The sequence below is a fragment of the Coenobita brevimanus genome, chromosome 95 (assembly GCF_032717465.1).
Source record: "Coenobita brevimanus isolate Jiangsu-jjx chromosome 95, ASM3271746v2, whole genome shotgun sequence".
Lineage (NCBI taxonomy): Eukaryota > Metazoa > Arthropoda > Malacostraca > Decapoda > Coenobitidae > Coenobita > Coenobita brevimanus.
Window position 1 is genome coordinate 29,953,407 of NC_137048.1, and position 25,000 is coordinate 29,978,406.

The following is a 25,000-nucleotide window of genomic DNA, read 5'->3' on the forward strand; positions in this document are numbered from 1 at the left end:
GCCTCCAACACCGCCAGGATCATTGTGCACGGTGAGAGAGAGAGAGAGAGAGAGAGAGAGAGAGAGAGAGAGAGAGAGAATGAAGGATCACTGTGCAGGGTCATTACGGACACCTGTACGTTTTTACCTGTATATATTTACCTGTGTTCCTGTTTATTTTTTTTACCTGAATAATTAGGGGCTTATTTAGGTTTTTACGTATTTTTTGGACGTAATACCTCCTCCTCCTCCTCCTCCTCCTCCTCCTCCACCAGACTGCACTGTACCGTACTTGGGTTTGTCAATACAGGATTTGGGGGTATAGTTGTAGTGTGCTCTCCCTTCTCCCATTTCCTTCTCCTTCCCTTCTCCTCTCTTCATTCTGACTCTCCTTAAGCCTTCCTTCTGTTTTTATCTCCAGCCTTCCAGCCTTTCTCTCTACCTCTATTTTGCCTTCTCTCTTCGTTACTTTCCTCCTTCCTGCTCCTTTCTACCCCTTTCTTCCTTTCCTTTTCAATCCTCCATCTCTCACTTCTTCCTATCCCCGCTTCCAGATTTCCTTCTACTCTTTCTTTCATCTCTCCTTCCCGCTACCTCTTCCTCAGTCCTTTTTTTTACCCCTCTTGATCTTCCTTCCACTTCCTTTATCTCCATTGTTTCCCCCATGTTCTCTCTGCTGTTTATTTTTCTTACTCCCTCTTTTCCCTTTTCCTCCTCTTCCGTAACTCTGTCGTCTCTTCCCTCCTCCTCCTCCTCCTCCTGCATTGGGTACGCGGGTGTGCCAATACAGAGCTTTGGGGTCAAGTTGTGGTCTCAGGGGTGACTTTTTTAGAAGAACTTTTCAGATGGCTCAGAAGACGGAGTGGAGAATAGGAGGAGGAGGAGGAGGAGGTAAGGAGGATGAGAAAGGAGAAAATGAGTAGTTTGAAAGAGGCAAAAATAACGAGGAGGAAGACAAAGACAAACAAGAGAAAAAGTAAGGAGAAAGAGGAGGAGGAAGAAGACATTGTAGCAAGGAAAGCTAAGTGGAAAGTGGAGGAGGAGGAAGAGGAAGAGGAGGAGGAGGAGGAAGGACAAACGGAGGAGGTGGAAGGTGAAATTAAGTAAAGGAAACGCGAGGACGAGGAAAGGCAGTAGGAAGGAGGAAGAGAAGGGAAGGAGGAAGGAAAAGGGGATTGAGGAAGAAGGAGGAAGGAAAGGATAAACGGGAAAGGAAGGAGAAGAGGAAGCAAGTATGTAGGAGGAAGATAGGAAAAAGAGGAGAGAAAAAGTGGAATTAAAGAATAAACAGAAGATAAATTATTGTTCATATGAGAGAGAGAGAGAGAGAGAAGAGAACCAGTATGAGGAGGGAAAAAGGAAAAGAATGCAAACAAACACGATGATGAAAGAGAGGAGGAGGAAAAAGAGAAAAGATATACAAATGCCAAGAAAAATAATGAGATGACACAGAAGACAGTAGTGAAGGAAATATGGAAAGATATAGTGGAAGAAGAGAGGAAGAGACGGAAAAGAGGAGAACGAAGAGAAACTGGGATGTGAATATTGATGGAGAAAAAAAAAGCGAAATAGTGAATGAAAGATGAAGTGGAGAATTTAACAAGAGAGAATGGTTTTGGAAATAGCGATACAGGAAATGGATATGAGAGAGAGAGAGAGAGAGAGAGAGAGAGAGAGAGAGAGAGAGAGAGAGAGAGAGAGAGAGAGAGGAGACATTGAAGGAAGATACACATAAAGAAGATTGGTAAAGTTAAGAAAGCGAGAATGGATACGGAAAGAAGGGAACAGAGCAAGGAAGATATGAAAGAGGAGGAGGAGGAGGAAGAGGAAGGAAAAAATAATTAATGAAGAGTAAAGAAGAAAAGAAGGATGTAATAGCACGACACAAATACGTAAAAAATGAAGATGAAGGGGAGGGAGGAAGGAAGAAGCGAAAGAGGAGGAGAAACGCGGAAGAGAAGAGAAATGAGAAAACAAGGCGATGCAGAGAAAGGGATTAAGGAACGATAAAGAAGACAAAGAAACACGAAAATGAGGAAACATAGGAGGAGGAGACGACAGAGAGGAGGAGGGGAAAGAGATGAAGGAACACATAGAAGAGAAATGAGAACAGAATAACGCGACACAGAAAGATAGAGACCGAAATAAGGAAAGACAGAGTGGAAGAAGAAGAAACATTGCGAGAAAATGGTGAGGTAATAGAGAGAAAAGAATTGGGGAGGAAGCAAAGATAAAAGATAAGATAGGAAAATGCAGAGGAGGCGAAAGAGGGTGTGTGAGAAGGGAAGGAGGAGGAGGGAGGAAGAAGAGAGAAGAAGTTAAAAAGAGGAAGTGGGCAATTAGAAGGAAGAATGAGAGGAAGGGAGAGAGAGAGAGAGAGAGATGAACTGCAATAGTGGCTAGAGAAATACTGGAAGAGAAAATTTAGATACAGATCAATGGGTGGATGAATAGAGAGAGAGAGAGAGAGAGAGAGAGAGAGAGAGAGAGAGAGAAGGACAGATGAGAGATAGTGTTGTAGATCGGAGAGTGTAGGAAGGAAATGGGGAAAATCAGCAGGAGAGGGATAGGTTTCTTTGTGTCTGTCTGTCTGTCGTTCTCTCTCTTTCTCTTTATCCCAGTCTGTATCATCGAGAGTTAAATAGCTTAGGTTAAATATTTGTCTGTCTGTGCCGCTTTCTCACTTCCTCTTTATCTATCATTTTCAGTCAGCTCTCTCTCTCTCTCTCTCTCTCTCTCTCTCTCTCTCTCTCTCTCTCTCTCTCTCTCTCACACACACACATACCCCAGGGGAAGGAAACAAGATACGAAGCTGCCCCACACCTTCCTCCCTCCCCCCACTTCCTCCGTCCCCCCACACTTTCCGCCCACCTCCCCACACCTTCCGCCCACCTCCCCACACCTTCCTCCTTCCCCCACACTTTCCTCCCTCCCCCACATTTTCCTGGCTCCCCCACACTTTCCGCCCTCCTCCTCACACCTTCCTTCCTCCCCCACACCTTCCTCTCTCCCCCACACCTTCCCTTCTCCCCCTATCCCATTCTCCGTAGCTTTCTTCTCCCCCATCCCTCTCACTCCATTCCCCCAAACCTTCCTTCTCCTCCCTCACACTCTTCCTCCCCCCCTTTTCCTTCCATCCCCCGCCCTCTCCCCTTCCCTCACACACTCTTTCTCTCCCATCACCCTTCTTTACCTCCCTCACTTATCCCTTCCCCCTTCACCTTCCATCCTCAGCTTCTTTTTTCTCCCATTCCCCTTCGCCTTCCTTCTTCCCCTCTGTTCCTCCTCCACGTCTTCCTTCTTCCCCTTCCTCCTCCTCCCCCTCCCCCTTCCCGCTTTCACCTCCCCCACCTTCCCTCTTCCTCATCCGCTCCCTTTTGAGGTTTTTGGACCCCTGGGGGACTTCAGGTTTTTACCACTGGGTCTTATCATGGTCTTTGCTCACTCCCTCTTATCTCTCATTTCCAGTGTGTGTGTGTGTGTGTGTGTGTGTGTGTGTGTGTGTGTGTGTGTGTGTGTGTGTAATATGGAAGTGGCATTTACATCATTTATGTAATTTGTGAGTATTTTATGTTGGTATTATTATTGTTACCTAGAAATATTTTACTCCATTTCTGTCCATCAGTTTTATTTAGTAGAAGTAATTGCAGGGTTATATTGGTCTCTCTCTCTCTCTCTCTCTCTCTCTCTCTCTCTCTCTCTCTCTCTCTCTCTCTCTCTCTCTCTCTCTCTCTCTTTCTCAGTCAGTCAGTCAGTCAGCCAATCAGTCAGTCTATTAATCTATCTCTCAATCTATCTACCCATCTATCTATCTATCTCACACACTCCCCCCTCCCCTCACAGACCCTCGTGAGCGCCAGGCCCCCCGTATGGTGACCAAATCCAGCACAGTGAAGCTTTCTGACAGCACCCCTTTGGTCCTGCCCTGCGTCGCCCATGCACACCCCCCTCCGCAGTACAGGTATGCCAGCGATTTAATCTACTGTATTTTGAAATCGTACAGTATGTAAGGAAATGGAGGTGGGCAGGTCATGCATCAAGAATAAGGGATAGCCGATGGAGCAAGAGGCTGACTAACTAAACGCCAAGAGATAGTAAGCGTAGCAGAAAAAGGCTAGACAGGAGGTGGAGAAATGAGATAGAGAAGTTTGAGGGAAAACGTGGAAGGGATTGGCTCATTCAGGGAATTCGTGGAGAAGGTCGGGGGAGGCCTTTGTTCAGCAGTGGACTTGCAGTGGCTAATGATGATAGTGATGATGATGATGTGAGGAAAAACTCTGTGTGTGTGTGTGTGTATTGTATTTTTTTGTTTATATATATATATATATATATATATATATATATATATATATATATATATATATATATATATATATATATATATATATTGATAGATAGATATCTGTAACGATTGGTCTTTATGTATGTGTGGACTCTGCTATTAATTTAATGCTTGTCTGTTTGTGTTGGTGTATGTGTGTGCATGTGTACTGTACAGTATATGTATGCATGCATGGAAATATGTACAGTATGTATGTACGTCCTGCACGTCTTTATTCGACGTAGTGTTACTTTTAAATGACTCGGCGAGTGGCATGCCCAGTGGTTTTCTGTAGTTCAGGATACCATGTACTAGTGTTCCGTTAGGTGGTAACCATATCAGCCAGCGGATAGCAAATGGACAGGTGCGCAAAGGTACTCCAGTCGGATATGGATGATCAGGGTTTACACGTGCAGCAGGTTTAGGTTTAGTGCTAACAAAATGCCGCTCAGGGATAAGGCACTGGTCAATCGCCTTAAATTTATTGACAAGTGACCTGGCCCCGAACTACTACGATCTTGATGGGGTAATAAGAGATAGGATGATTGATAGATACATAGAAGGATTGATGGATGGATAGATAGATAGAGAGAGAGAGAGAAACATATAGGTAGATAGATAGATAGGTAGATAGAATGATAGATATTAGATTTACTTACTTCAATTTTAATTTCGTATTCTCGTCCGTCTCATGTTACTTGCGAATACTCAACCTCTTCAGTGCGAGGCCATATATTGTGATTCGTTTTTTTCTGTTGCCATGGAAATAAAAGAACACATGGATATATATATTAGCAGACAGAACACACAGACACACACACACACACACACACACACACACACACACACACACACACACACACACACACACACACACACACACACACACACACACACACACACACACACACACACACTCTTGTTAGCTATGATCATTAACTTTGACAAATCGCAAGGTGACAGGAGTTGGGGGAAATTACATGGTGAAACAGAGCAACGAAAGCCAATAGACGCGAAGCAGATGAAGCAGTTGATGTGAGAGAGAGAGAGAGAGAGAGAGAGAGAGAGAGAGAGAGAGAGAGAGAGAGAGAGAGACCCCAGCATCTCATAACAGGCAAGGTGGTAAAGGCGGGTCCTGGCTCACATGCAAATCACTTCATGTTAGCCTTAAACGCCTTCCCGTGTCGCCCTGGGCCGGCTTAAGTGGTTTGCGCGGTGTGTGTGTGTGTGTGTGTGTGTGTGTGAGAGAGAGAGAGAGAGAGAGAGAGGGAGGGGGGAGAGAGAGAGAGAGAGAGAGAGAGAGAGAGAGAGAGAGAATTATGGGAAGTGGAGAATAAGAAAGCAAATTAATGTATCTGAAAAGTTAAAGATAATAATACTCCATTTTTTTTTCCTCATCCTTTACCATCACGTTTAATCTTATCTCCTTCGTCTACTCCTTCAGGTGGTGGCAGGAACGCGACGGGGAGAAGATACCGATAAGCAGCAGCCCTACAGCGGTGGTGGGGGGCGGGGGCGGCGGCGGGGGGGCGGCGGGGGGCAGGGTGAAGGCTGGGGGAGTACTTCTCCTGGACCCTGATACGCAGAGCTTCAATGGAGAGGCTTCGAAAATCGTGTGTGAGGCTTCCAATGAGGCGGGCAGGGCGACAATGGAGGTAAGTGCGAGACAGGAGAGAGAGAGAGAGAGAGAGAGAGAGAGAGAGAGAGAGGTAACTATGGTGATGAGAGTGAGTGGTATTGGCAGGGATTTAGTGACAACACAAATTCAATCCCGGTAATATCTCTTTTTGATACACGGGAATCAGACTTGTGATGTCAGGATTACCAGCTGTGTGTGTGTGTGTGTGTGTGTGTGTGTGTGTGTGTGTGTGTGTGTGTGTGTGTGTGTGTGTGTGTGAGTGTGTGTTTGTGTGGGCGTTGCCAAGTGAATGGGAATGAATTATGCAACCGAATAGTGATTTTTTGCACGGAGCCAATGAATGAGCAAAGAGGTAGGTGATCGCTTGGACAGAGAGAGAGAGGGAGAGAGTGAGAGAGAGAATCGAATCCCATTACGCCTTACTCTATTAACATGTGGACTTAGGTGCAGTACATGGTAGGGAGGAGAGGAGAGGAGGAAGAGGTGGGAGGAAGGGAAGAGGAGGAATGTAGAAGAAGAGGGGAGAGAGAAAGCGGAAGGATGAGGAATGGTAGAGGAGGAGGGAAGAGGGGGAGGGGAAGGAGGAGGGATGGTAAAAGAGGAGGGAAGAGAGGGAAGAGGAGGAATGGTAGAAGTGGAGGGAATGAAGAGATGGAAGGAAAGGATGAGAAAAGAAGGAAGAGGAAGATGGGGTGGGAGGAAGGCAGGAGAGAATAAGAGAAGAGAGGAGAGGAAGAGGGAAGGGGTAGAAAGAAGGATGAATAGGAGGGGAAGAAGGAATGCAAGACAAGAAGAGAAGGGAGGGAAAGGGGAAAAAATGAAGTCATGCAAGGGGAAACAGGATACACGTGTCATGCATGAGTAAAGAGGAGGGTCATGAAGGGAGAAAGAGTGGGAATTGCAAGGGAGTTGAGTTGAATTTGCAAGAGGAAAGAGGATAAAGAGAGGTCATGCAAGAGGAAAGAGGATACAGAGGGGTCATGCAAGAGGAAAGAGGGGTCATGCAAGAGGAAAGATGGGTCGTGCAATAGGCAAGAGTGAATCATGCAGTAGGAAGGAGGGGTCATGCAGTCGCGATCAAGCAAGGGAGTGAGTGAGTATTTGTAGGCAGGCAGTTCGTTTAGCGTGAAGAGCCTATAAACAGGAAAGAGAGAGAGAGAGGGAGGGAGAGAGAGAGAGAGAGAGAGAACCAGACAGACAGACAGACAGATAGACAGAGTGAGAGAGGGAGGGAGAGGAAGCGACTATGTAAATTCATGTACAACACAAAGCTTTCGATTTTTTCTAGGTAGTCTGGCCGTAGTAATGAAAGAGAGAGAGAGAGAGAGAGGAAAAAAATATATTACACGCTTATTTTAGAGAGAGAAAGAGAGAGAGAGAGAGAGAGGCGCGTCCCTCATAGCAAAGTCACTGAAGGAGATGATGAAGTACCTGAAGGAGATTGAAGGAAGAGTAAGGAGGGAGAGAAGGGGTGAGGAGGGGAGGGAAATGAGATCAGAGGATGGAGGAGAGAAACAGAGAGGGAAGTGAGGAGAGAGGTGAGGAGAGGTGGGAACTGAAGAGTGAGAATTGGGATATGAAGAGAGAGGGAAATGAGAAGAGGTAAGGATGGCAGAAGAAATGAAAAATGAATGAGGACGGGGAGAAGGAAATGAAAGCGGGAATTGAGGAAGAATTTTGATGAGGGGAAAACGAAGGAGGAAGAATGGAGAGGGAGAAATTGGGACAGATGAGTGAGGTGGAGGTGGGGAAACATGGGAGGGAAATAAGGAGAGGAAGGAGGGAAATAGTAATAGTTGAATTATGGAAGGGGGGATTGTGGAGAGGAGAGAGAAGGAATGGGAGAGATATTGAGAAGTGATGGGATACTAAAAGAGAGGGGAGGTGAAGAGAACTAGGGAAATTAAGAGAGACAGGGAGAAGAGAGATTAGAAATTGCGAGACCGGGAGAGAGGAGAGCAGGATGAAATCAGGGATTGGGAACTGGAGTGATTGGAGGGAGAGATGGGGAACTGAATAAGAGATTGGAAAGAGAGATGAGGAACTGAGGAGAGATTGGAAGGAGAGATGGGAGAAATGAGGAGAGAATGGAAGGAGAGATTGGGAACTGAGGGGAGATTGGAAGGAGAGATGGGGAACTGAGGAGAGACTGGGAGAGGAGAGAGGGGAGGAGAAACAAAAGGGACCGAGTGGGGAGGATGGGGAGAGATTAAGAGTGGAGAGAGACCAAATTTTGAGATGTTGAAATGAGAGAGAGGAGGAATTTAGAAAAGACTAACTATCGAGAAAGAAAAAAAGGACAAAAGAGAGAGGAAATGAAGCGAAAAGAAGTGAGAAAAAAGACGAAAGAAGAAAGAAGAAGAAAAATAAAAGGAAATCCGGAAGGAAACTGAAGGACCCAGGAAAGGAGAGTGATTTAAGGAGAAAGGAATGATGAGAAAAAGTTTGCTGAGAGAGAGAGAGAGAATTTTACCTTGAAAGAAAAGCTTGACAGTAAATGCAGATCTCTGGATATGAACAAAAAAGTCCACACACACACACACACACACACACACACACACACACACACACACACACACACACACACACACACACACACACACACACACACACACACACACACACACACACACACACACACACACACACACACACACACACACACACACACACACACACACACACACACACACACACACACACACACACACAAATTCTCGAGAAAAGAAGTAGATGGCAGTTTTTGCCCCAGGATGAGAGTGTTCAGTTCATTAAGCGGCGGATGACGAGAGAGAGAGAGAGAGAGAGAGAAATGTTTGCCCCCGTGTTCTGTTAAGTTCGGTCCGGATTCTGTTAGAGGCCCCTTAATGAACACTGGGATAGATAGATAGATAGGTAGACAGATAGATAAACGGACAGATAGATAGATGTAGCGGTGTTTGAGCCTGTGTTCAGTTCATTTAGGGTTCGATTCTATTAAAGAGCATCAGGCGAACTCTCTAATCAACCCAACGGCCTGGCTCGATTGCCTTGGGATGCGCTCTTTTTCTCCCTTTTCTTTCTCTTCTTTCTTTTTCTCTTTCTATTTTCCTCTCCTCTCTTTCTCTCTTTCTTTTTCTCTCTTCTTCCTCCTTCTTCTCTCTTTCTCTTCTTTTTCATCTCTTTCTCTTTTCTTATTCTTTCATCTCTTTCTTTCTTTCCTTTCTCTCTCTCTCTCTCTCTCTCTCTCTCTCTCTCTGTCTGTCTGTCTGTCTGTCTGTCTCTCTCTCTCTCTCTCTCTCTCTCTCTCTCTCTCTCTCTCTCTCTCTCTCGTTCCATCATTATTTTCTTTGTAAAATGAACTTTGTATTCCTGTTCCTCTCTCTCTCTCTCTCTCTCTCTCTCTCTCTCTCTCTCTCTCTCTCTCTCGTTCCATCATTATTTTCTTTGTAAAATGAACTTTGTATTCCTGTTCCTCTCTCTCTCTCTCTCTCTCTCTCTCTCTCTCTCGTTCCATCATTATTTTCTTTGTAAAATGAACTTTGTATTCCTGTTCCTCTCTCTCTCTCTCTCTCTCTCTCTCTCTCTCTCTCTCTCTCTCTCTCTCTCTCTCTCTCTCTCTCTCTCTCTCATGATTTCTTTCCTTCTTTTTCAAATTTCTTTCTTGATAACTTATTTTAGGACAACTTCTTTTCCCTTTTTTATCCAGTATTTTTCTTTCCTTTTCGTGTTCACCTTTCCATTTTTCTTGTTGCATGGATTTGTGTGTGTGTGTGTGTGTGTGTGTGTGTGTGTGTGTTTTATTCATGTATCTTGTATTTTTTTTCATTTCGTTTTTATTTATCTTTCTGCATTTGTCTGTGTGTTTTTATCTTCTTTTGCCTCTGTACCTGCATATATATAAATTTTTGTGTAAATAGTTTTATCTGAGTACCCATATATTGTCTGCTGCTACTACTACCGTTACAGCTACCGCTACTGCCACTTCTACTACTAAAGTAATAATAATTGTAATAATAATAATAGTAGTAGTTGTAATAATAATAATAATAATAAATATACATGTGTCGTGCTTCTGAAGACAAAATAAACCGTGAAAAAAGAAAAAATGAAAAATAATCACTCAGAAATATTCAGTCAGCGATTAAAGAGAGTGAGAGAATGAGAGAAAATTGAGAGAAAATCCCCCTGCTAACGAGTGGGAAAATCACGTTACCTTCCAGTTAATGCTGCCAGAAATATACTCCATAGTGCCCCCTAAAAAGTTAATTCCTAATGCATAGAAAACAAGGAATAAGATCATGCTGGGAGAGAATGGAATGGAGATAGCCTTGTGTGAGAGAGAGAGAGAGAGAGAGAGAGAGAGAGAGAGAGAGAGAGAGAGAGAGAGGAAATTAAGTGGTAGGATGTGAAATTGAATGGGTAAAGGAGGGAAAACTCACACACACACACACACACACACACACACACACACACACACACACACACACACACACACACACACACACACACACACACACACACACACAGAAAATGAAGAGAGACAGAGATTACGTGGTAGTCAAGTTAATTAAGAAGGAAAGAGGAGTGCTTGCAAGAAAGTTGAAAAACTAAGTGGAGAGAGAGAGAGAGAGAGAGAGAGAGAGAATAATGAAGTAGAGGACCCAAAGGAGGAGGAAGACAGAGGAGGAAGATAAGGTAAATAGCATGGAGAAAGGAGAGAGGAGGAAAAATAAACTGGTAAAGAGGAGGGGGAGGAAAAGAGAGGGAGAAAATAAGGAAAGAGAGAGAAAAAAGAGAAAGAGAGAAAGAGATGAAGGTAAAATAAAAGAGGAGAAAAGGTGTAAGAGAGACGCGTTGGAGAGGGGAAAAAGAGAGAGAGAAGATTTAAAAGTGACGGGAAACAGAGGAAAAAAAGAGGGAAGGGTAGAAAATAGAGAGGGAAGGGAGGGAAAGAGAAGGGGAAAATAATGGGTGCAAGACTGATGTGTGAAAGAGACGGATGCGAGGGGAAAGACTGTGAAAGGGGAAAGGGAAGCGAGGGGAAAAGAAAAGGAGGAAGGTGGTAGTGGGGCATGAAGACAGGTGAGAAAAGAAAGAGCGAGGGAGAAAGGGTTTAAGCGAGAGAGAGACAGGGAGAGAGAGAGAGAGAGAGAGAGAGAGTCAAGGAGAGATTGGAGGAGATGGGAGAGGGGAGAGGAAGAGATGCAAAGGGAGGAGTGTTAGCATACTGATGACCAAGGTGGAGCAGGTGTAAGATGGGGGGAGGAGGGAGAGAGAGTGGTGGAGGAGAGTAAGGAGGAGGGGAAAGAGGAGCTTGTGGAAGGGAGAGGAGGAGAAGGGAGCATGGAAGAAGGGAAGAGAGACTAAGAGAGAATAGTGGTGAGGAGGACGGAAGAGGGAAAGAGAAGGGGAGGACGAAGAGAGTAGTGGAAAGGGGGAAGGAAGATGGAAGGAGAATGGGAGGGAGGAGAGTAGTTGAGGGGAGTATGGAAAAGGGAAAGATGGAGGAGGGAAAGAGGGGGTGGTGGAGGGCGTTAAGGAAGAGAGGGGAGGAGAGGGGTGGAAAGTAGTGGAGAGGAGTGAAGAAGTGTGGGGAGGGAAGAATGAGGAAGAGGGGAGGGGATTAGTGGTGGAGGGAAGTTAGGAAGAAAGGGAGGGAAGAGATTGGTGGAGAGGGGTAAGAAAGAAGAGGGAGGGGAAGACAGGGGGAGGAAGGGAGAGTAATGGAGGAGAATTGAGGAGGAAAGGAAGAGAGAGAGTCGGTGGGGAGCAAGGAAGGCGGGAAGGGGCGAGACCTGGAGGGGAAGGAGAGTAGATGGAAAGAATAGTGGAGAGGCAGAGGTGGAAGAGGAAGGGTGGAGGTGGTGGAGGAGGAAAAGAAGTAGGGGGGGGGAGAAATGGGAGGGGAGGGGGAGACGGTAAAAAGGAGGGAGAGGATGGAGTAGAATGAAGAGGTGTAGGAAGAGGAGCAGAGGAGGAGGAGTAAAGAGGAAGAGAAATGGAGGTGAAATAGAGGAAGGCAGAGAGATGAGGGGTCGGTTGAGATGATGAGATGTGCTGTGATGATAATTATAGTTTTTATTTGTGTACCGTTTTATTTATTCTGTTTATATTTATTTTTTTTTTATTTTGGGGTGAGAGATAAGAGAGGATTTATTTTTATTTATCTTTATTTTATTTTGGGGTGGAATAGGTACCCGATAATTTATGATGATCGAGGTGAAGGATGGGGGAGAAAGGGAGTTCTGGGATGGTAATGGAGTGAGGAAGGAAGGGAGAAGAGAGGGGGAGGGGAGAAGGTGGGAGGGGGTGAAAGGAGAACGTGAGGAGGGGAGAAGGGAAAATGGGGTACGGGGAGGGTGGAAAGGAGGGGAAGAGGGAGGGGAGGCAAAGGGTGGAGAGGGGGAGGGGAAAATGTGAAAGGTGAGGAACGAGGCGCAAGATGAGAGGAAAAGCTGTTGTGAGAAAAAACAGGAAGGGTAGAAAGGAACGGATTGTGGGAGGTAAAGGGAGGGGGAAAGACGGGAAGGAAGGAGTGGATGAACAAACACACACACACACACACACACACACACACACACACACACACACACACACACACACACACACACAATATAAAGCATGTCATCGCTCACTGTCTCGTATGAATCGTAATGAACTATGTTGATATTCATGCTGGCCGACTATTACCCAAACTCGCAGGTGTTTTATAATTAACCTGTCATATATTAGAACAGGTAGGCAGGCAATCAGGCATGTAGGCAGGCAGGTAAATAGACTGATGACAGGAGGTAGTAGGTTTGAGTGGGGTGAAGCAGGCATGGGAGCAATGTGAGAAAATCAGGGAGGAGAGGAAAAGGGGAGGAGAGGGGAAATATGACGGCAAAAGAGGGTTGAGAGGGGAAAGAGAACGTAAAGGGAGAGATGAGAGGGGAATGAAAAATCGTGTGGAGGAGAAATGGAAAGGTGTGAGAGGGAAGATGTAAGAGGAAGGAAGGGGTTGAGAAGAGAAAGGAAGAGGTGTGAACGGGAAGAAGGGTTATGCAAGGGGATGGGAGACGTGGAGGGGAAAAAGGAGTAGGAGAGGAGTAGGTGGGTAGGAAGGTGTAAGAAGGAAGGAGGAGAGGAGAAGGGAAAGGGAGAGAAGAGATGGGAAAGGAGGGTTATGCGTGGAGAGGGGAGACGTAGAGTGAGAGGAAAAAGGAAGGGGGAAGGAGAGGAGAGGGAAGGAGGGATATGATGGAGAGGCCTAATAAGGGAGGAGAAAGGCATAGTATGGGGTAGGGGAGGCGTGATAGTGAGGGGAGAAGGAAAAAGAGAAGGGGAGGAGAAGGAAGAAGGGTTATAAAAGGGGAGGGAGAGGTCATAAAGTGAGGGGAAAAGAGATTATGTGAGGGGAGGGGAGGCGTAAAGCGAGGGGAGAGGACAAATGTGAGGGAACGAAAGAAGGTTGAAGGTGAAGGTGGACGCAGACAAATTGGTTGGTTTGAGAGGATACGGGGAGAGGGGAGAGATGGGGAAGAGGGGAAGAAAAGGGGTTAGAGAGGAAAGAAGAGGAAAGAGGCGCAAGGGAAGTGGGTGAGGGGAAAGAAGGAAAAGAGGATGAAAGGGGAGAGATAGGTGAGAGGAGGAGTGATAAATGAGAGGGGAAAGGGAGGTGGGTAGTAAAGAAACGAGGATGTTGGAGACAGTTGAAATGTTGAAAGAGAAAGGAGGAATATTAAAGGAGAAAGGTTGGAGGATGGAAGAGGAATATTAGAATGGATAGAAGAGACGATGGAGGGGAGAAGATAGATATGAGGGGAGGAGAATAAAAGAGAGCGAGGCTGTGAGGTGAATGAAAGAGGGTGTGTGGGGGGAGAGGAGAGTGGTGGAGGAGGAGAATGTGGTGTGGGAAATGAATGTGAAAGGGAGAAGAGAGGAGAATGGGGGAGGAGGAGAGTAAGGTGGGGGGGGGGATGGAAGGGAGAGTAAAGTTGACAGAGGCGAATGCGAGAGTAAGGGAGAGAAGGAGGGGAATTGTGAGGGGAACATTTAATTTAAGGGGAATGTGTGTTGGTATGAGGGAGGAAGGGAAGGAGTGTGTGAGGGGGAGGAGGGGAAGGGAGTAAGGAGGAGGGGGGAGGAAAGGAGGGGTCATGAGGAGGAGGAGGAAGGAAGGAGGGGACGTAGGAGGGGACGTAGGAGGGGACGTAGGAGGGGAGGAGGGAAGCGCAGAGAGGAGAGGGAGGGGGGAAGGGGGGAGGGGAGGGGAGGGGAAGGAGGGGGGAATGTTAGCATACAGATGACGGCTGGTACAGGTGTGGAGGCAGATTGCTTGAGACACCTGCCTCCTGGGGGAAGTGGCAGTGGGGTTATTGTGTACACCTGACACACACACACACACACACACACACACACACACACACACACACACACACACACACACACACACACACACACACCATACAATCACCAAACAATCACCCTCTCTCTCCCAAATGAACCCCCATTTAATCAAGGTTCAATCAGATCCGAGACACTATTTTGAAGCAGGTTCGAATCCCGGGCCTGTGATGGAGCGAATTATTGTCTCTGGTTAATTATTTCGCCTGAGGGAGTCCTTCAGGGAGACGTATAAATAAGATACATAGAGAATTCCTTGTCTATTTATATTTTTGGTGTGTGTGTGTGTGTGTGTGTGTGTGTGTGTTGTAATAATGTACTTATATTGGTGTTAGTATGTACACATCTTTGTATACATTTTTTCTATGTATGTATGCATGTATTTTATGTATGTATATTTATTCATTGTATGTGTGAATGTATGTATATGTATGCTTCTTCGTATATATGTCTATGTATATATATAATGGCTACCACGTTTAAAATACACATCATTCCCCGCTCCAGCCTCAGTGAAATTATTACATGCATCCAAACAGATTAAAGAATTAGGCATTAGAGGCGTCTATAGGATACCAAAAATAATGCGTGATATCAGAGCAAGCTGTTTTTACCATTTCTTTACTCTCAACCATTTGTGGATTGATTGATTAGCCTGTTTAGTCTCGGTTAACCCTCGCATGGCCGGGACAACTCTAGTTTTCTGTTCTAGCTACCTCAGACGATTTTATTCAGCTGGTTGAGTCACGGAAGCCTGAGAGTCTAGGTTAACGATTAATTTATTCTTGCGGAAAAGATTTATTGTGCTATACCGATTCAAGCCATTCATAGTAAAGAGGTAGTAGTAGTAGTAGTAGTAGTAGTAATTGTAGTAGTAGTAGTAGTAGTAGTAAGAGTAGTATTAGTAATAGTTGAAGGATGTTTGCATAACCAGGTAGAAGACTTGCTCACTTACATTGTTGCAATCACAGGTAGGCTAGGCATCACTTTCCAGCACAGTTTGAGAGGTTCAGTTAGAAATATTGTCTGAAGTATCGTAGAATTACAATACAGTAACGTACAATCACCCACATGGATCTTAACCCTGGGGGACGGGAATACTGATGCAACTCATTCACAGGAGCATTGAAAGCGGATGTATCGTTCCGGGTATCGTAATGTTACAGTACATTACGAGAGAATTTATTTGCCTGTAACTTGGTCCTGAGAGAGAGATAGAGAGGGGAGGGGGGATACAAACATGTCAGTCCTCTCTCTCTCTCTCTCTCTTTCTCTCTCTCTCTCTCTGTGTCAAGGATCAGTTCGAAATTTCCACATTTTCCCTCTCGTTTCCATGACGTATGGGGGAAGTTGGGGAAAACACACACACACACACACACACACACACACACACACACACACACACACACACACACACACACACACACACACACACACACACACACACACACACACACACACACACACACACACACACACACACACACACACACACACACACACACACACACACACACACACACACACACACACACACACACACACACACACACACACACACACACACACACACACACACACACACACACACACACACACACACACACACACACACACACACACACACCATTTTGAGTCCGATAGCGCCGAGAAAATACGGGAATTATTATTTTTTTTTATCCCCCATCCACATAAGCCGGAGATAACAAACCCAACTTCTCTCATTATCATCGTGGACTAACAATACATTATCGTGTTTTTTATCAAATCGTTGCTTTGCCTTTATAACGATGTGAAATAACTAGGAACGCCAATAATGAAGCAGCGTTGGACAGGTAAAGAAATTATTTACTTGTTTCCGAGCGCTTGATTGTAAATAAAGGTTAATTAAGGAATTCTCAGGTGTATCCAAACGTGTTATTTCCAGAGGGTCAGAATGAGGGGGTATGTAACGAAGAGTATGACTGAAACGAAGGTGTAAAAAAGAAAGACTGAAGCAGGGAGACATTATTTACTTAGTTCTTTTTTTCCATTTCGTATTCTCGTTGCCATATACACGCCCACACCAGCAGACTGAGCTGTTCCCGCAGTACAAATATACCGCCAAGTGAGTTACTACTGGAGTGTCGTTTATAGACCACTTTGCATATTAGTATAAAAAATATATAGTATTTTCTTGCGTTGTACCAAAAATTTTAAATGACAGAGGATATAGTGAAGAGTATAATATAAATGATAGTAATAATGAAGTGGACGTGGGCAGGCAGACTTAATATTTACTGTTCTAAATGTTAAATCATAAATAAAAGTTAAAAAAAAGGGGGTATCTCGTTGGGGAGGGAGATCTCATGGGGGGAATCTCGTATGCTATTACAAAACGTCAACACAAGCAATAAAATTAAAGGAAGTCATTATAAAGCAAACTGATGCAGGGAACATAATGTATTCGTATTTCCAAACTCAAAATCATGAATAAACAGTGCATCCAGCCTTACGATCCCAGAAAAGCAAAATGAAGGCACGTGTATTCAAGAGTAAAATTTAACTGAAAACAATAATGAAGCATTGTGGTGCCGGCGGACAGTAAAAATAAATAAATAAAAAATAGATTAATCTCTTGTGCAGCCAAAATATAAAACGCTGAAGTGAAGATAGATATTGTGAAGACTAATTTATATGAAAGCAATAGAGGAAAAACACGCGATTTATTTCCAAAGCATTGTGCTAATCTAAGTGGCTCTGGGGATTACCTGACACCTCTTCCTTGGCGATTTATTCTACACGTTACACCTGAGTATCCCGTTGCGTGTCATTGGTGCAAACTTATAGGTTGCTGTATATCCCCTGAATATAAGAGCGTGTTAAGATACTGAATGCAAAATAAATCGGTATGGAAGAGGTGTTAGGAAGCCGGTCACCTTGAAAAACACCACGTACAGGAAAATAATTATGTGCAGTAAAATAAATCGCACGGGAAGAGGAACTACGAAGCTTCCCATATCACCAAAATCACACCCACGGATGAAAAATACACAAATTCTCTCCCCTACACCCAGCCTTTCCCCGCCCAAATGAAGGTGTATATATATTTATCTGTGTAGTTTTATCAGGTACAATAATCAGGGGCTATTATGACCTACTTTGGGCTGCTAATGAGTGTGTCTGTGATAAATGTTTTTGTTGTGAAATGCAAAAATTGTGGGGGTAGAGTGTGTGTGTGGGATGGGTAGTGTGTGTGTGTGTGTGTGTGTGTGTGTGTGTGTGTGTGTGTGTGTGTGTGTGTGTGTGTTTGCTTTTTTTTTTTTTACTGAGCTTGCACATGCACGAGCAGCTGACTGAATGATAAGTTGTTAGGTATTAATTCTCTTGTTTTGCATACGTCTGTCTGTCTCTATCTGTCTGTCTGTCTGTCTGTCCATCTTTCTGTCTATCTGTTCATCCTCCAGGCATTTAGAAAACAATAATAATACCAGCATTTACCTGGACGCGGGTAAAGGTAAAACACTGCGAACTAATTAACATTTTTTACCTGTGCCTCCCATATTTTACATAACAGAAAACTACCTTGTACATGCTTCCTATCTTCATCATCATCATCATCATCATCATTTACAACAAAACTACAGTAACTAGATATGACCACTGCATTTTGCTTCGCCTAATCCCAAGTTTGCGCTTCTCGTTTGTATGTGTGTGTGTGTGTGTGTGTGTGTGTGTGTGTGTGTGTGTGTGTGTGTGTGTGTGTGTGTGTGTGTGTGTGTGTGGAGTCGTGCTGTGGGAAAGATTGCTGATAAATTTCCTCTCTTCTGGGAACTCCTCGACCCACGCCAGGTTGTGCAAAAGGTCAGGTATGGAGAAGCCTGGCACTGAGTGGAAACCTGCAAAGGACGGGCGAATATGGTGCTGAAATGCAATAAAAAGGTGTTGAAGGTGCTGTTGACATGGTAAAACAGTGCTGTGTGGTAAAAATGTGCTATTGGCATGATAAAACTGAGCTAGAAATGTGTTACTGACGTGCTAAAAGGGTGCTAAAATGATCTACAAAGGCGCTACTGAAATGCTAAGCGACGATTGAGCTGTTATGGACGTTCAGTATACAAAAAAATAAAAAAAATAAGAAAATAGGAAGGTGCTAGAAAGTGGTATCAACGTGCTAAAACGGTCCTAAAAGTGATGAAACGACATGTTGACAAAGTTATAAAAGGTGCTAAACAGGTGTTATTGACGTGCTTAATACGTTTTTAGTGGTGAAAAAATGGTGCTAATGGCATGCTAAAATCCTTGCTTCCTTTGGTACCAGTCCTCTTGTCATTACTTCTTTAATACCAGGCCCTTTGTCTCTTGATTACCGGTGTTGCTCTTAGCTAAACAATATCGCCTTGTGTTTGCTTGATTATACCTGACTAGTCGAAGTAATGAGGTGAGAGTAAGGCTAAGATGCATCGGATTAAGTTATTTTAGGATAGATTAAGTTTAGTTAGGTAAAGCAAGGTTAGTTTAGTTTATATTTGCGTAGTTTCTGTGGTGGAAATTATCGTCATTGTTAAAGCACACATTTCTACGTCTTGTGTGTGTGTGTGTGTGTGTGTGTGTGTGTGTGTGTGTGTGTGTGTGTGTGTGTTCATTTTGAGGTCTTTGTACATTTACCTTTAGGCAGTTAACACCTCGACTCTCAGATTAATAAACCATTCACCGTGGATGTAATAATAAATTGAATAACACTGCATAACCAACGTGAATCATGTATTTCCCGTAAGTAAGGAAAAATATTAGAGCAATAGTTAGGCCAGGAAATTTTGAGCAGCGGATTAGTTCTGTGCAATCTAGAACGAGAGTGAAAAAATTGTGGGGTTAGTGGAAGACATAACTAACTTTTTTTTTTCCACTTAAAGAGAGGCGGGCAAACCAGCTTGATTAAAGTGATCAAACCTCACAGTATCTTCCTTCACAATACCCACTTGGTGCGAGGTGAGGTGGAGGGTTAGGTGGGTGTGTGGAGGGGAGTAATTGTGGAGGGGGTGGAGCGGAGTGGTGGGTGTAGCGGATGTTGTGAATTTGTTGGGTGTGGGAATGTGGATGGGTTGGGATTAGGCAGAGGATTGGAACTGAAGGGAGATGGAAGGTTTGAGGAGGTTATAGGTGGATGGGAGGGATTAGGGTGGTAGTGGGAATAGAGGGATGGGTGGATGGGGTGATTAGAGAGTTTGGAGAATCACTAGGTGTGGATTGGATGAGCTAGGGGAAGGATTCAGAGGGAGTGGTGTGGTGAAGCTGATGAGGAGGGAATGGGATGTTGTTTGTAGAGAGGGATTGCTGAATTGGATGACTGTGGGGATGTGGGTAAGAGATGGGATTGGATGAACTGGAGGAGGAACCGTAAATAAGGAGAAATTTGTTGTGAAAAGATGAATAAGGAATTGGATTCGGTGGCGGGTGTGCAAAGGGATTCATCGATGGAGTGGGAGTGAACATCTGGGTAGGAAATAAAATTAGGTGAAATGGGGAGGAATGATAGAGGAATTTAAGTGGAAAGCAGCTGACTGAGGGAAGTTGGGATGAGCTGAGTTGGAAATATGGGGTTGGTGTGCATCTTGGGTCAGGTTTGAGACGTGAATTGATTTTGATGATGGTTTTATACGTGAATCTCGAATGGCAGCGATTTCCTCAAAGTGTGTGTGTGTGTGTGTGTGTGTGTGTGTGTGTGTGTGTGTGTGTGTGTGTGTGTGTGTGTGTGTGTGTGTGTGTGATCTAGCTGAAGTTCTTGAAATATTAGAACATTATCCTTACTAATTACGCATGTTAAGATAATGCACAGACTCGTGAAGTTGACAGTAGATGGAAAGCGCAACAATAGAGTGATATAATAAGACCACGCATATATTAAAGATAGTGAGAATTGATATGAAGAATAACATCAACAGCAGAGCAATATAAAGATAAATGCACAGGTGAACGATGCAAAGAATAAATGTGAAGAAAAATACTTAGCTATATTTTAAAATAACACATCAATGACGTTAAGAACAGATGAAAAAAAAAGAGCGAGGAGGAACTAGAGAAAAAATGCCAAAAACAACAACATTAAAGCAAGGAGGAAATAACAAACACAACCACTTTATGACCCGATTTAATACTCCGATAAAGGGCCTTAGAGAACACCGATAAAGGGCTTAGAGAACACGATAAATGATGGCTTTAGAGAACACCGATTAATGGCCTTAGAAAACACCGTTAAAAGGACTTAGAGAACACCGATAAACGGCCTTAGAAAACACCGATAAATGGCCTTAGAAAACACCGATAAGTGACCTGAGAGAACACCGATAAATGGCCTTAGAGAACACCGATCAATGACCTTAGAAAACACAAATACATGGCCTTAAAGAACACCGGTAAATGGCCGTAGAAAACACCAATAAATGACAGTAGAGAGCACCGATAAATGACAGTAGAGAACACCGATAAATGACAGTAGAGAACACCGATAAATGACAGTGGAGAACACCGATAAATGGCCTGAGAGAACATTGCAGTGATTACCTCGCTTCATCCTGCTGATGGCCGTTGTCGACAGAGCCTGGTTGCAATTGATATACTGCACTGATTTGTTGTTGTTGCACAGTTTATGCGTCCGTTCACTGACATTGATATTCGTTGCCTGTGGAAATGTGCGTGATAATGGTGCATACCTGTGCTCTTTACTACACAGGTGTTTGTTGAAATCTTACATTCTTATTGTGGTCATGTTCCTTATCATCATCATCATCATCATCATCATCATCATCATTAGAATAGTCACCACCACCACCACAAGCACCGTCCAGCCTCATGTACTATGCGGAGTACAAAGCATCCTGCAACACCTGTGCTGGGCGAAGGAATCACCCCTACCGTACGAGCGAATCTGATATTACTCCAGCCTACATCCCCCTCCTTTCCCCCCTGCTGATTTCCCCTCCTGCTTTTTTCCACCCTCTCTCCCCTTTCGTTCTCCCTTCCATTTCCCTCCTATCCTCTTTTCACATCTACTTCTTCGTCTCTCACATTTACCTTCCCAATCCTTCTCCCTCCCCCTTCCTTCCCCTCCCCTACGTCTTAAGTTAGAGGGAGGGAGGAAGGGAGGGACGGGCTCTGCTATTGCTCACACTCTTCTCCCCATTTTCCTCTTTCCCATTGTCCTTCTTTCCTGTTTCCCCGTCTCCTCCTTCCACCCTGATATTTTCCTCCCAGCCCATCTTCCTCCTCTCTCTCCTCCCCCTCCCCTCTTCGTAGGAAATGGGATGGGGGAAGGACTCTGATATTGCTCTCACTCCTCCCCCATCCACCTCCTCTCCTCTTATCTCTTCTTCTTCCTCCTTCCTCCTCCCCTCCCTCTTTTCACTTCTCCTCCCTCGTTCTTCCTCTCCTCCCTGTTTCCCCGTCTCCTCCCTCCTTTCCCTTCTCCTCCCTCTTTCATCACATTTTCTTCCCCAACCCTACCCCCTCCCACTCCTTCCCAAGCGAGGGGGAGTGGGAAGGGGAGGGGGAGGAGGGGAAGGGGAGGGAATTGGGGAGGGGGAGGAGGGGAAGGAGAGGGGAGGGGGGAGGAGGAGGAAGGGAAGGGGAGTGGGGAGGAGGGAGGGGCTCTGATATTGGCCGCAGGTCGTTTCCCATTTGTCGTCCTGACCAACAAAACGTGTCTCTTCTCTTCCATCTTCTCATTTTTCCTCTTTTCCCTTTTTCCTTCTTCTCTTTCCCTTCGTATTTCCCCTTCTCTTTTTTGCCGTTTTTTCTTCCTCCTCTTCCCTTTTTCCCCCTCTTCTCTTCTTTCTTCTCTTTTCCCCTTTTCTTTTCTGCTTTCTTTATTTCTCTCCTTTCGATACCTCACTTTCCCAACTGTAATATCTCCATCTTGCCTTCTCCCCTTCTTTCCTTTCGTCTTTCTTTCCCTTTCTTTCCTCCCCTCTTTTCCCTCTTTCTCTTCTTTCGCATGTCACCCACCTCTTTTTTTTTCTTTTACCTTATGTCCTGTCTTTCTTTGTCTTGTTTTCCTACCCTTCCTCTTTACTCTCTCTTCTGTCCTTTCTTTTTCACTGTCTCCTGTCATTCTAGTCCTATTTTGCTCTCTCTCTCTCTCTCTCTCTCTCTCTCTCTCTCTCCCTCCTTTCTTATTTTCCTCATTCTTCCCTTCTCTTTCTGCTGTCTCCCGTCTTTCCTTCGCTCTCTCTCCTTTCTCCTTTCTCTTTTCACCCTTTTTTCCCTCGAATTTTCATCTCCCTGCCTTCCTTCTTATTCCTTCTTCATTCTCACCCTTCTTTCCCACTATTTTTCATCTCTCTGCTTTCTTTCTCATTCCTTCTCCCTTCTTTTCTTATTTTTTGTCATTTTCTTGTCACCCTTCATAGCTTCATATTTTCCCGGCTCCCTTTTTTCCTTCTCTTTTTCCTGTCTCCTTTCTTCCTTTTCTGCCTTTTACTATCAACCTTCCCGTCTTCATTTCCTTTGCAGACGACATAAAAAAAATGGTATGTTATTAGTATTAGTATAATTGCTGCTACCACTGCTACTACTTCAACTGCTACTACTACTACTACTAATACTAATACTACTACTAATGCTACTACTACCACTTTTATTATTATTATTATTATTATTATTATTATTGTTGTTATGATTATTATTATTGTTATTATGATGATGATGATTATTATTATTATTGTTGTTTTTGTACCTTCAGTCTGATAACGTGTGTTTCACTTTTTTCTCGTTTCTCCAGACGATTTTATTCACGTTTGGAAAGAATCTTCGAAAGGGGGGAGGGGGAGAGGGAGAGGGGGAATTAAATACAGTGTTCATATTTGTTTCTCTTCTTCTGTACGGAGGATTGATGGAGGGTGTAGGGGGTACGGGAGAGCCATCGACTTTGCCATCTTGCCCTTAGATTTTTTTTTTTTTTTTTGCATCTTAAATACCTGTAATAAGAGAGTATATAAGTCTTCCTATTATCCCTGAAAACCGGATTGCCTGGAAATGAGTGTAAGGTGTGTGTAGTCTGTGTATCTGTGTAACAATGTGTGTGTGTGTGTGTGTGTGTGTGTGTGTGTGTGTGTGTGTGTGTGTGTGTGTGTGTGTGTGTGTGTGTGTGTGTGTGTGTGTGTGTGTGTGTGTGTGATTTCCACTGTCTCCCTACTGTCTTCCCTTATTTTCTCCTTATTCTCCCTTTTCGTGTGTAACTTTTTATTCCCCCTCTCTCTCTCTCTCTCTCTCTCTCTCTCTCTCTCTCTCTCTCTCTGCTTTGTCACGCCTTCTGCTCCAAATCCAATATTACCACTATAACGGTAAATGCCACCCTAGGGACTGACCAAGGAAGAAGGAGAAGAGCGGAGAGAAAGGGAGTGAGGGAGAAAGGATATAAAGGGAGGTGGAGAGAGAGGGGGGAGAGGGAGAAAGGTAGGGAGGAAGGAAAAATGGAGAAAATAGGAAGGGAGAAAGGAGGAGCGAAAGGAAAAAGGGTGAAGAGGGAGAGCAGGGGAGTAAGGGAAGAGGAAGAGGGAGAGAGAGAGAGCAGAAGGAAGAGGATGAAGAAAAGGGAGAAAGGGGAGGGAGAGCAAGAGAACGGGGAGAAGAGGAAGAAAAAGGGAGTAAGAAGAAGCGGAGGGCATGTGAAGAGGGAAGGAGAAAGAGAAAAAGAGAAAAGGATGAAAGGAAATTGAGAGGATGAAGGGAGTGAAAGGAAATAGAGGAATGGGGAAGAGGAAGAGAGAAAGGAGGTGAGAGGAAATAGGGAAGAGGGAGGGAGAAGCAAAAAGTGGAGGAAGTACAGGGAGAGAAGACAAAAATACGGGGGAGAGAATGAGGGAAGGTGAGAAGGAAGGATAAACGGAAGAGGATTGAGGAATTTGGGACAGGAAAAGGAGAGTGGTGTGTGTGTGTGTGTGTGTGTGTGTGTGTGTGTGTGTGTGTGTGTGTGTGTGTGAGAGAGAGAGAGAGAGAGAGAGTAATCCAAATTGAGAAAGTGATGACTCGAGATACACTGTCAAGAAAGAAGAGAATGACAGGTGTGAAAAACTCCCCTGGAATACTAATGAAATAGACGGACAGGTGGACGGAAGAGGTGAGGGTAGAGAGAAGCGAACGAGATGTACGTGAGGTGGAAGTGAAGAGATGAGGGGTCCAGGGAAGGGAATGAGAAATCCGTGAGGTGGAAGTGAAGAGGTGAGGGTACAGGGAAGTGAACAATAAGTACGTGGGCTGGAAGTGAAGAATTAAGTACAGGGAAGTGAACGAGAAACGTGAAGTGGAAGTGAAGCGATGAAGAGTGATTTAAGTGAAATGTTAACAGCTATATGATCATAGTGGACAAAAAATTAATGTGATTTGTTTGTCTTTTTCACATACAATTCATCCTCTCTACATCTTTATACAGACAAACAGCATAAGAAGAGGTGTTAGGGAGCTTCCTTAACCGAGTAGAAGACCGGCCTAAGAGTCTTAACCTCTCTTTCCTGTTCTTTAAGACTTCTTTTTTTTACCCCACGCAGGGAAGACGTGGGTAATAGACTTTTTCTGTGTCCGCCAGGGAGGAGAGACAAAAAGGGAAAATTGCAGCACTGTTGGTGAAGAAAATAACCTGATGAAAGTGTCAACAAGAGAAATGGAAGCCAAAGAAAAGGCAGTGGAAAAAGGAAATAAAAAATATTCACGTGGAGAGGAGA

At 44.4% G+C, this 25,000-nt stretch overlaps 1 protein-coding gene across 1 annotated transcript in view; it reads left to right on the forward strand.

The window, feature by feature from the left end:
- Positions 1-25,000, forward strand: part of LOC145413275 (cell adhesion molecule Dscam2-like) — a 700,221-nt gene that overhangs the window by 381,431 nt on the left and 293,790 nt on the right. Inside the window, exons 5-7 of the mRNA XM_080283003.1 lie at positions 1-31; positions 3,823-3,940; positions 5,745-5,955. The exon at positions 1-31 is cut by the window's left edge and continues 116 nt beyond it. Of these exons, the coding sequence (XP_080139129.1) occupies positions 1-31; positions 3,823-3,940; positions 5,745-5,955 (360 nt within the window). The remainder of the gene's footprint in view (positions 32-3,822; positions 3,941-5,744; positions 5,956-25,000) is intronic.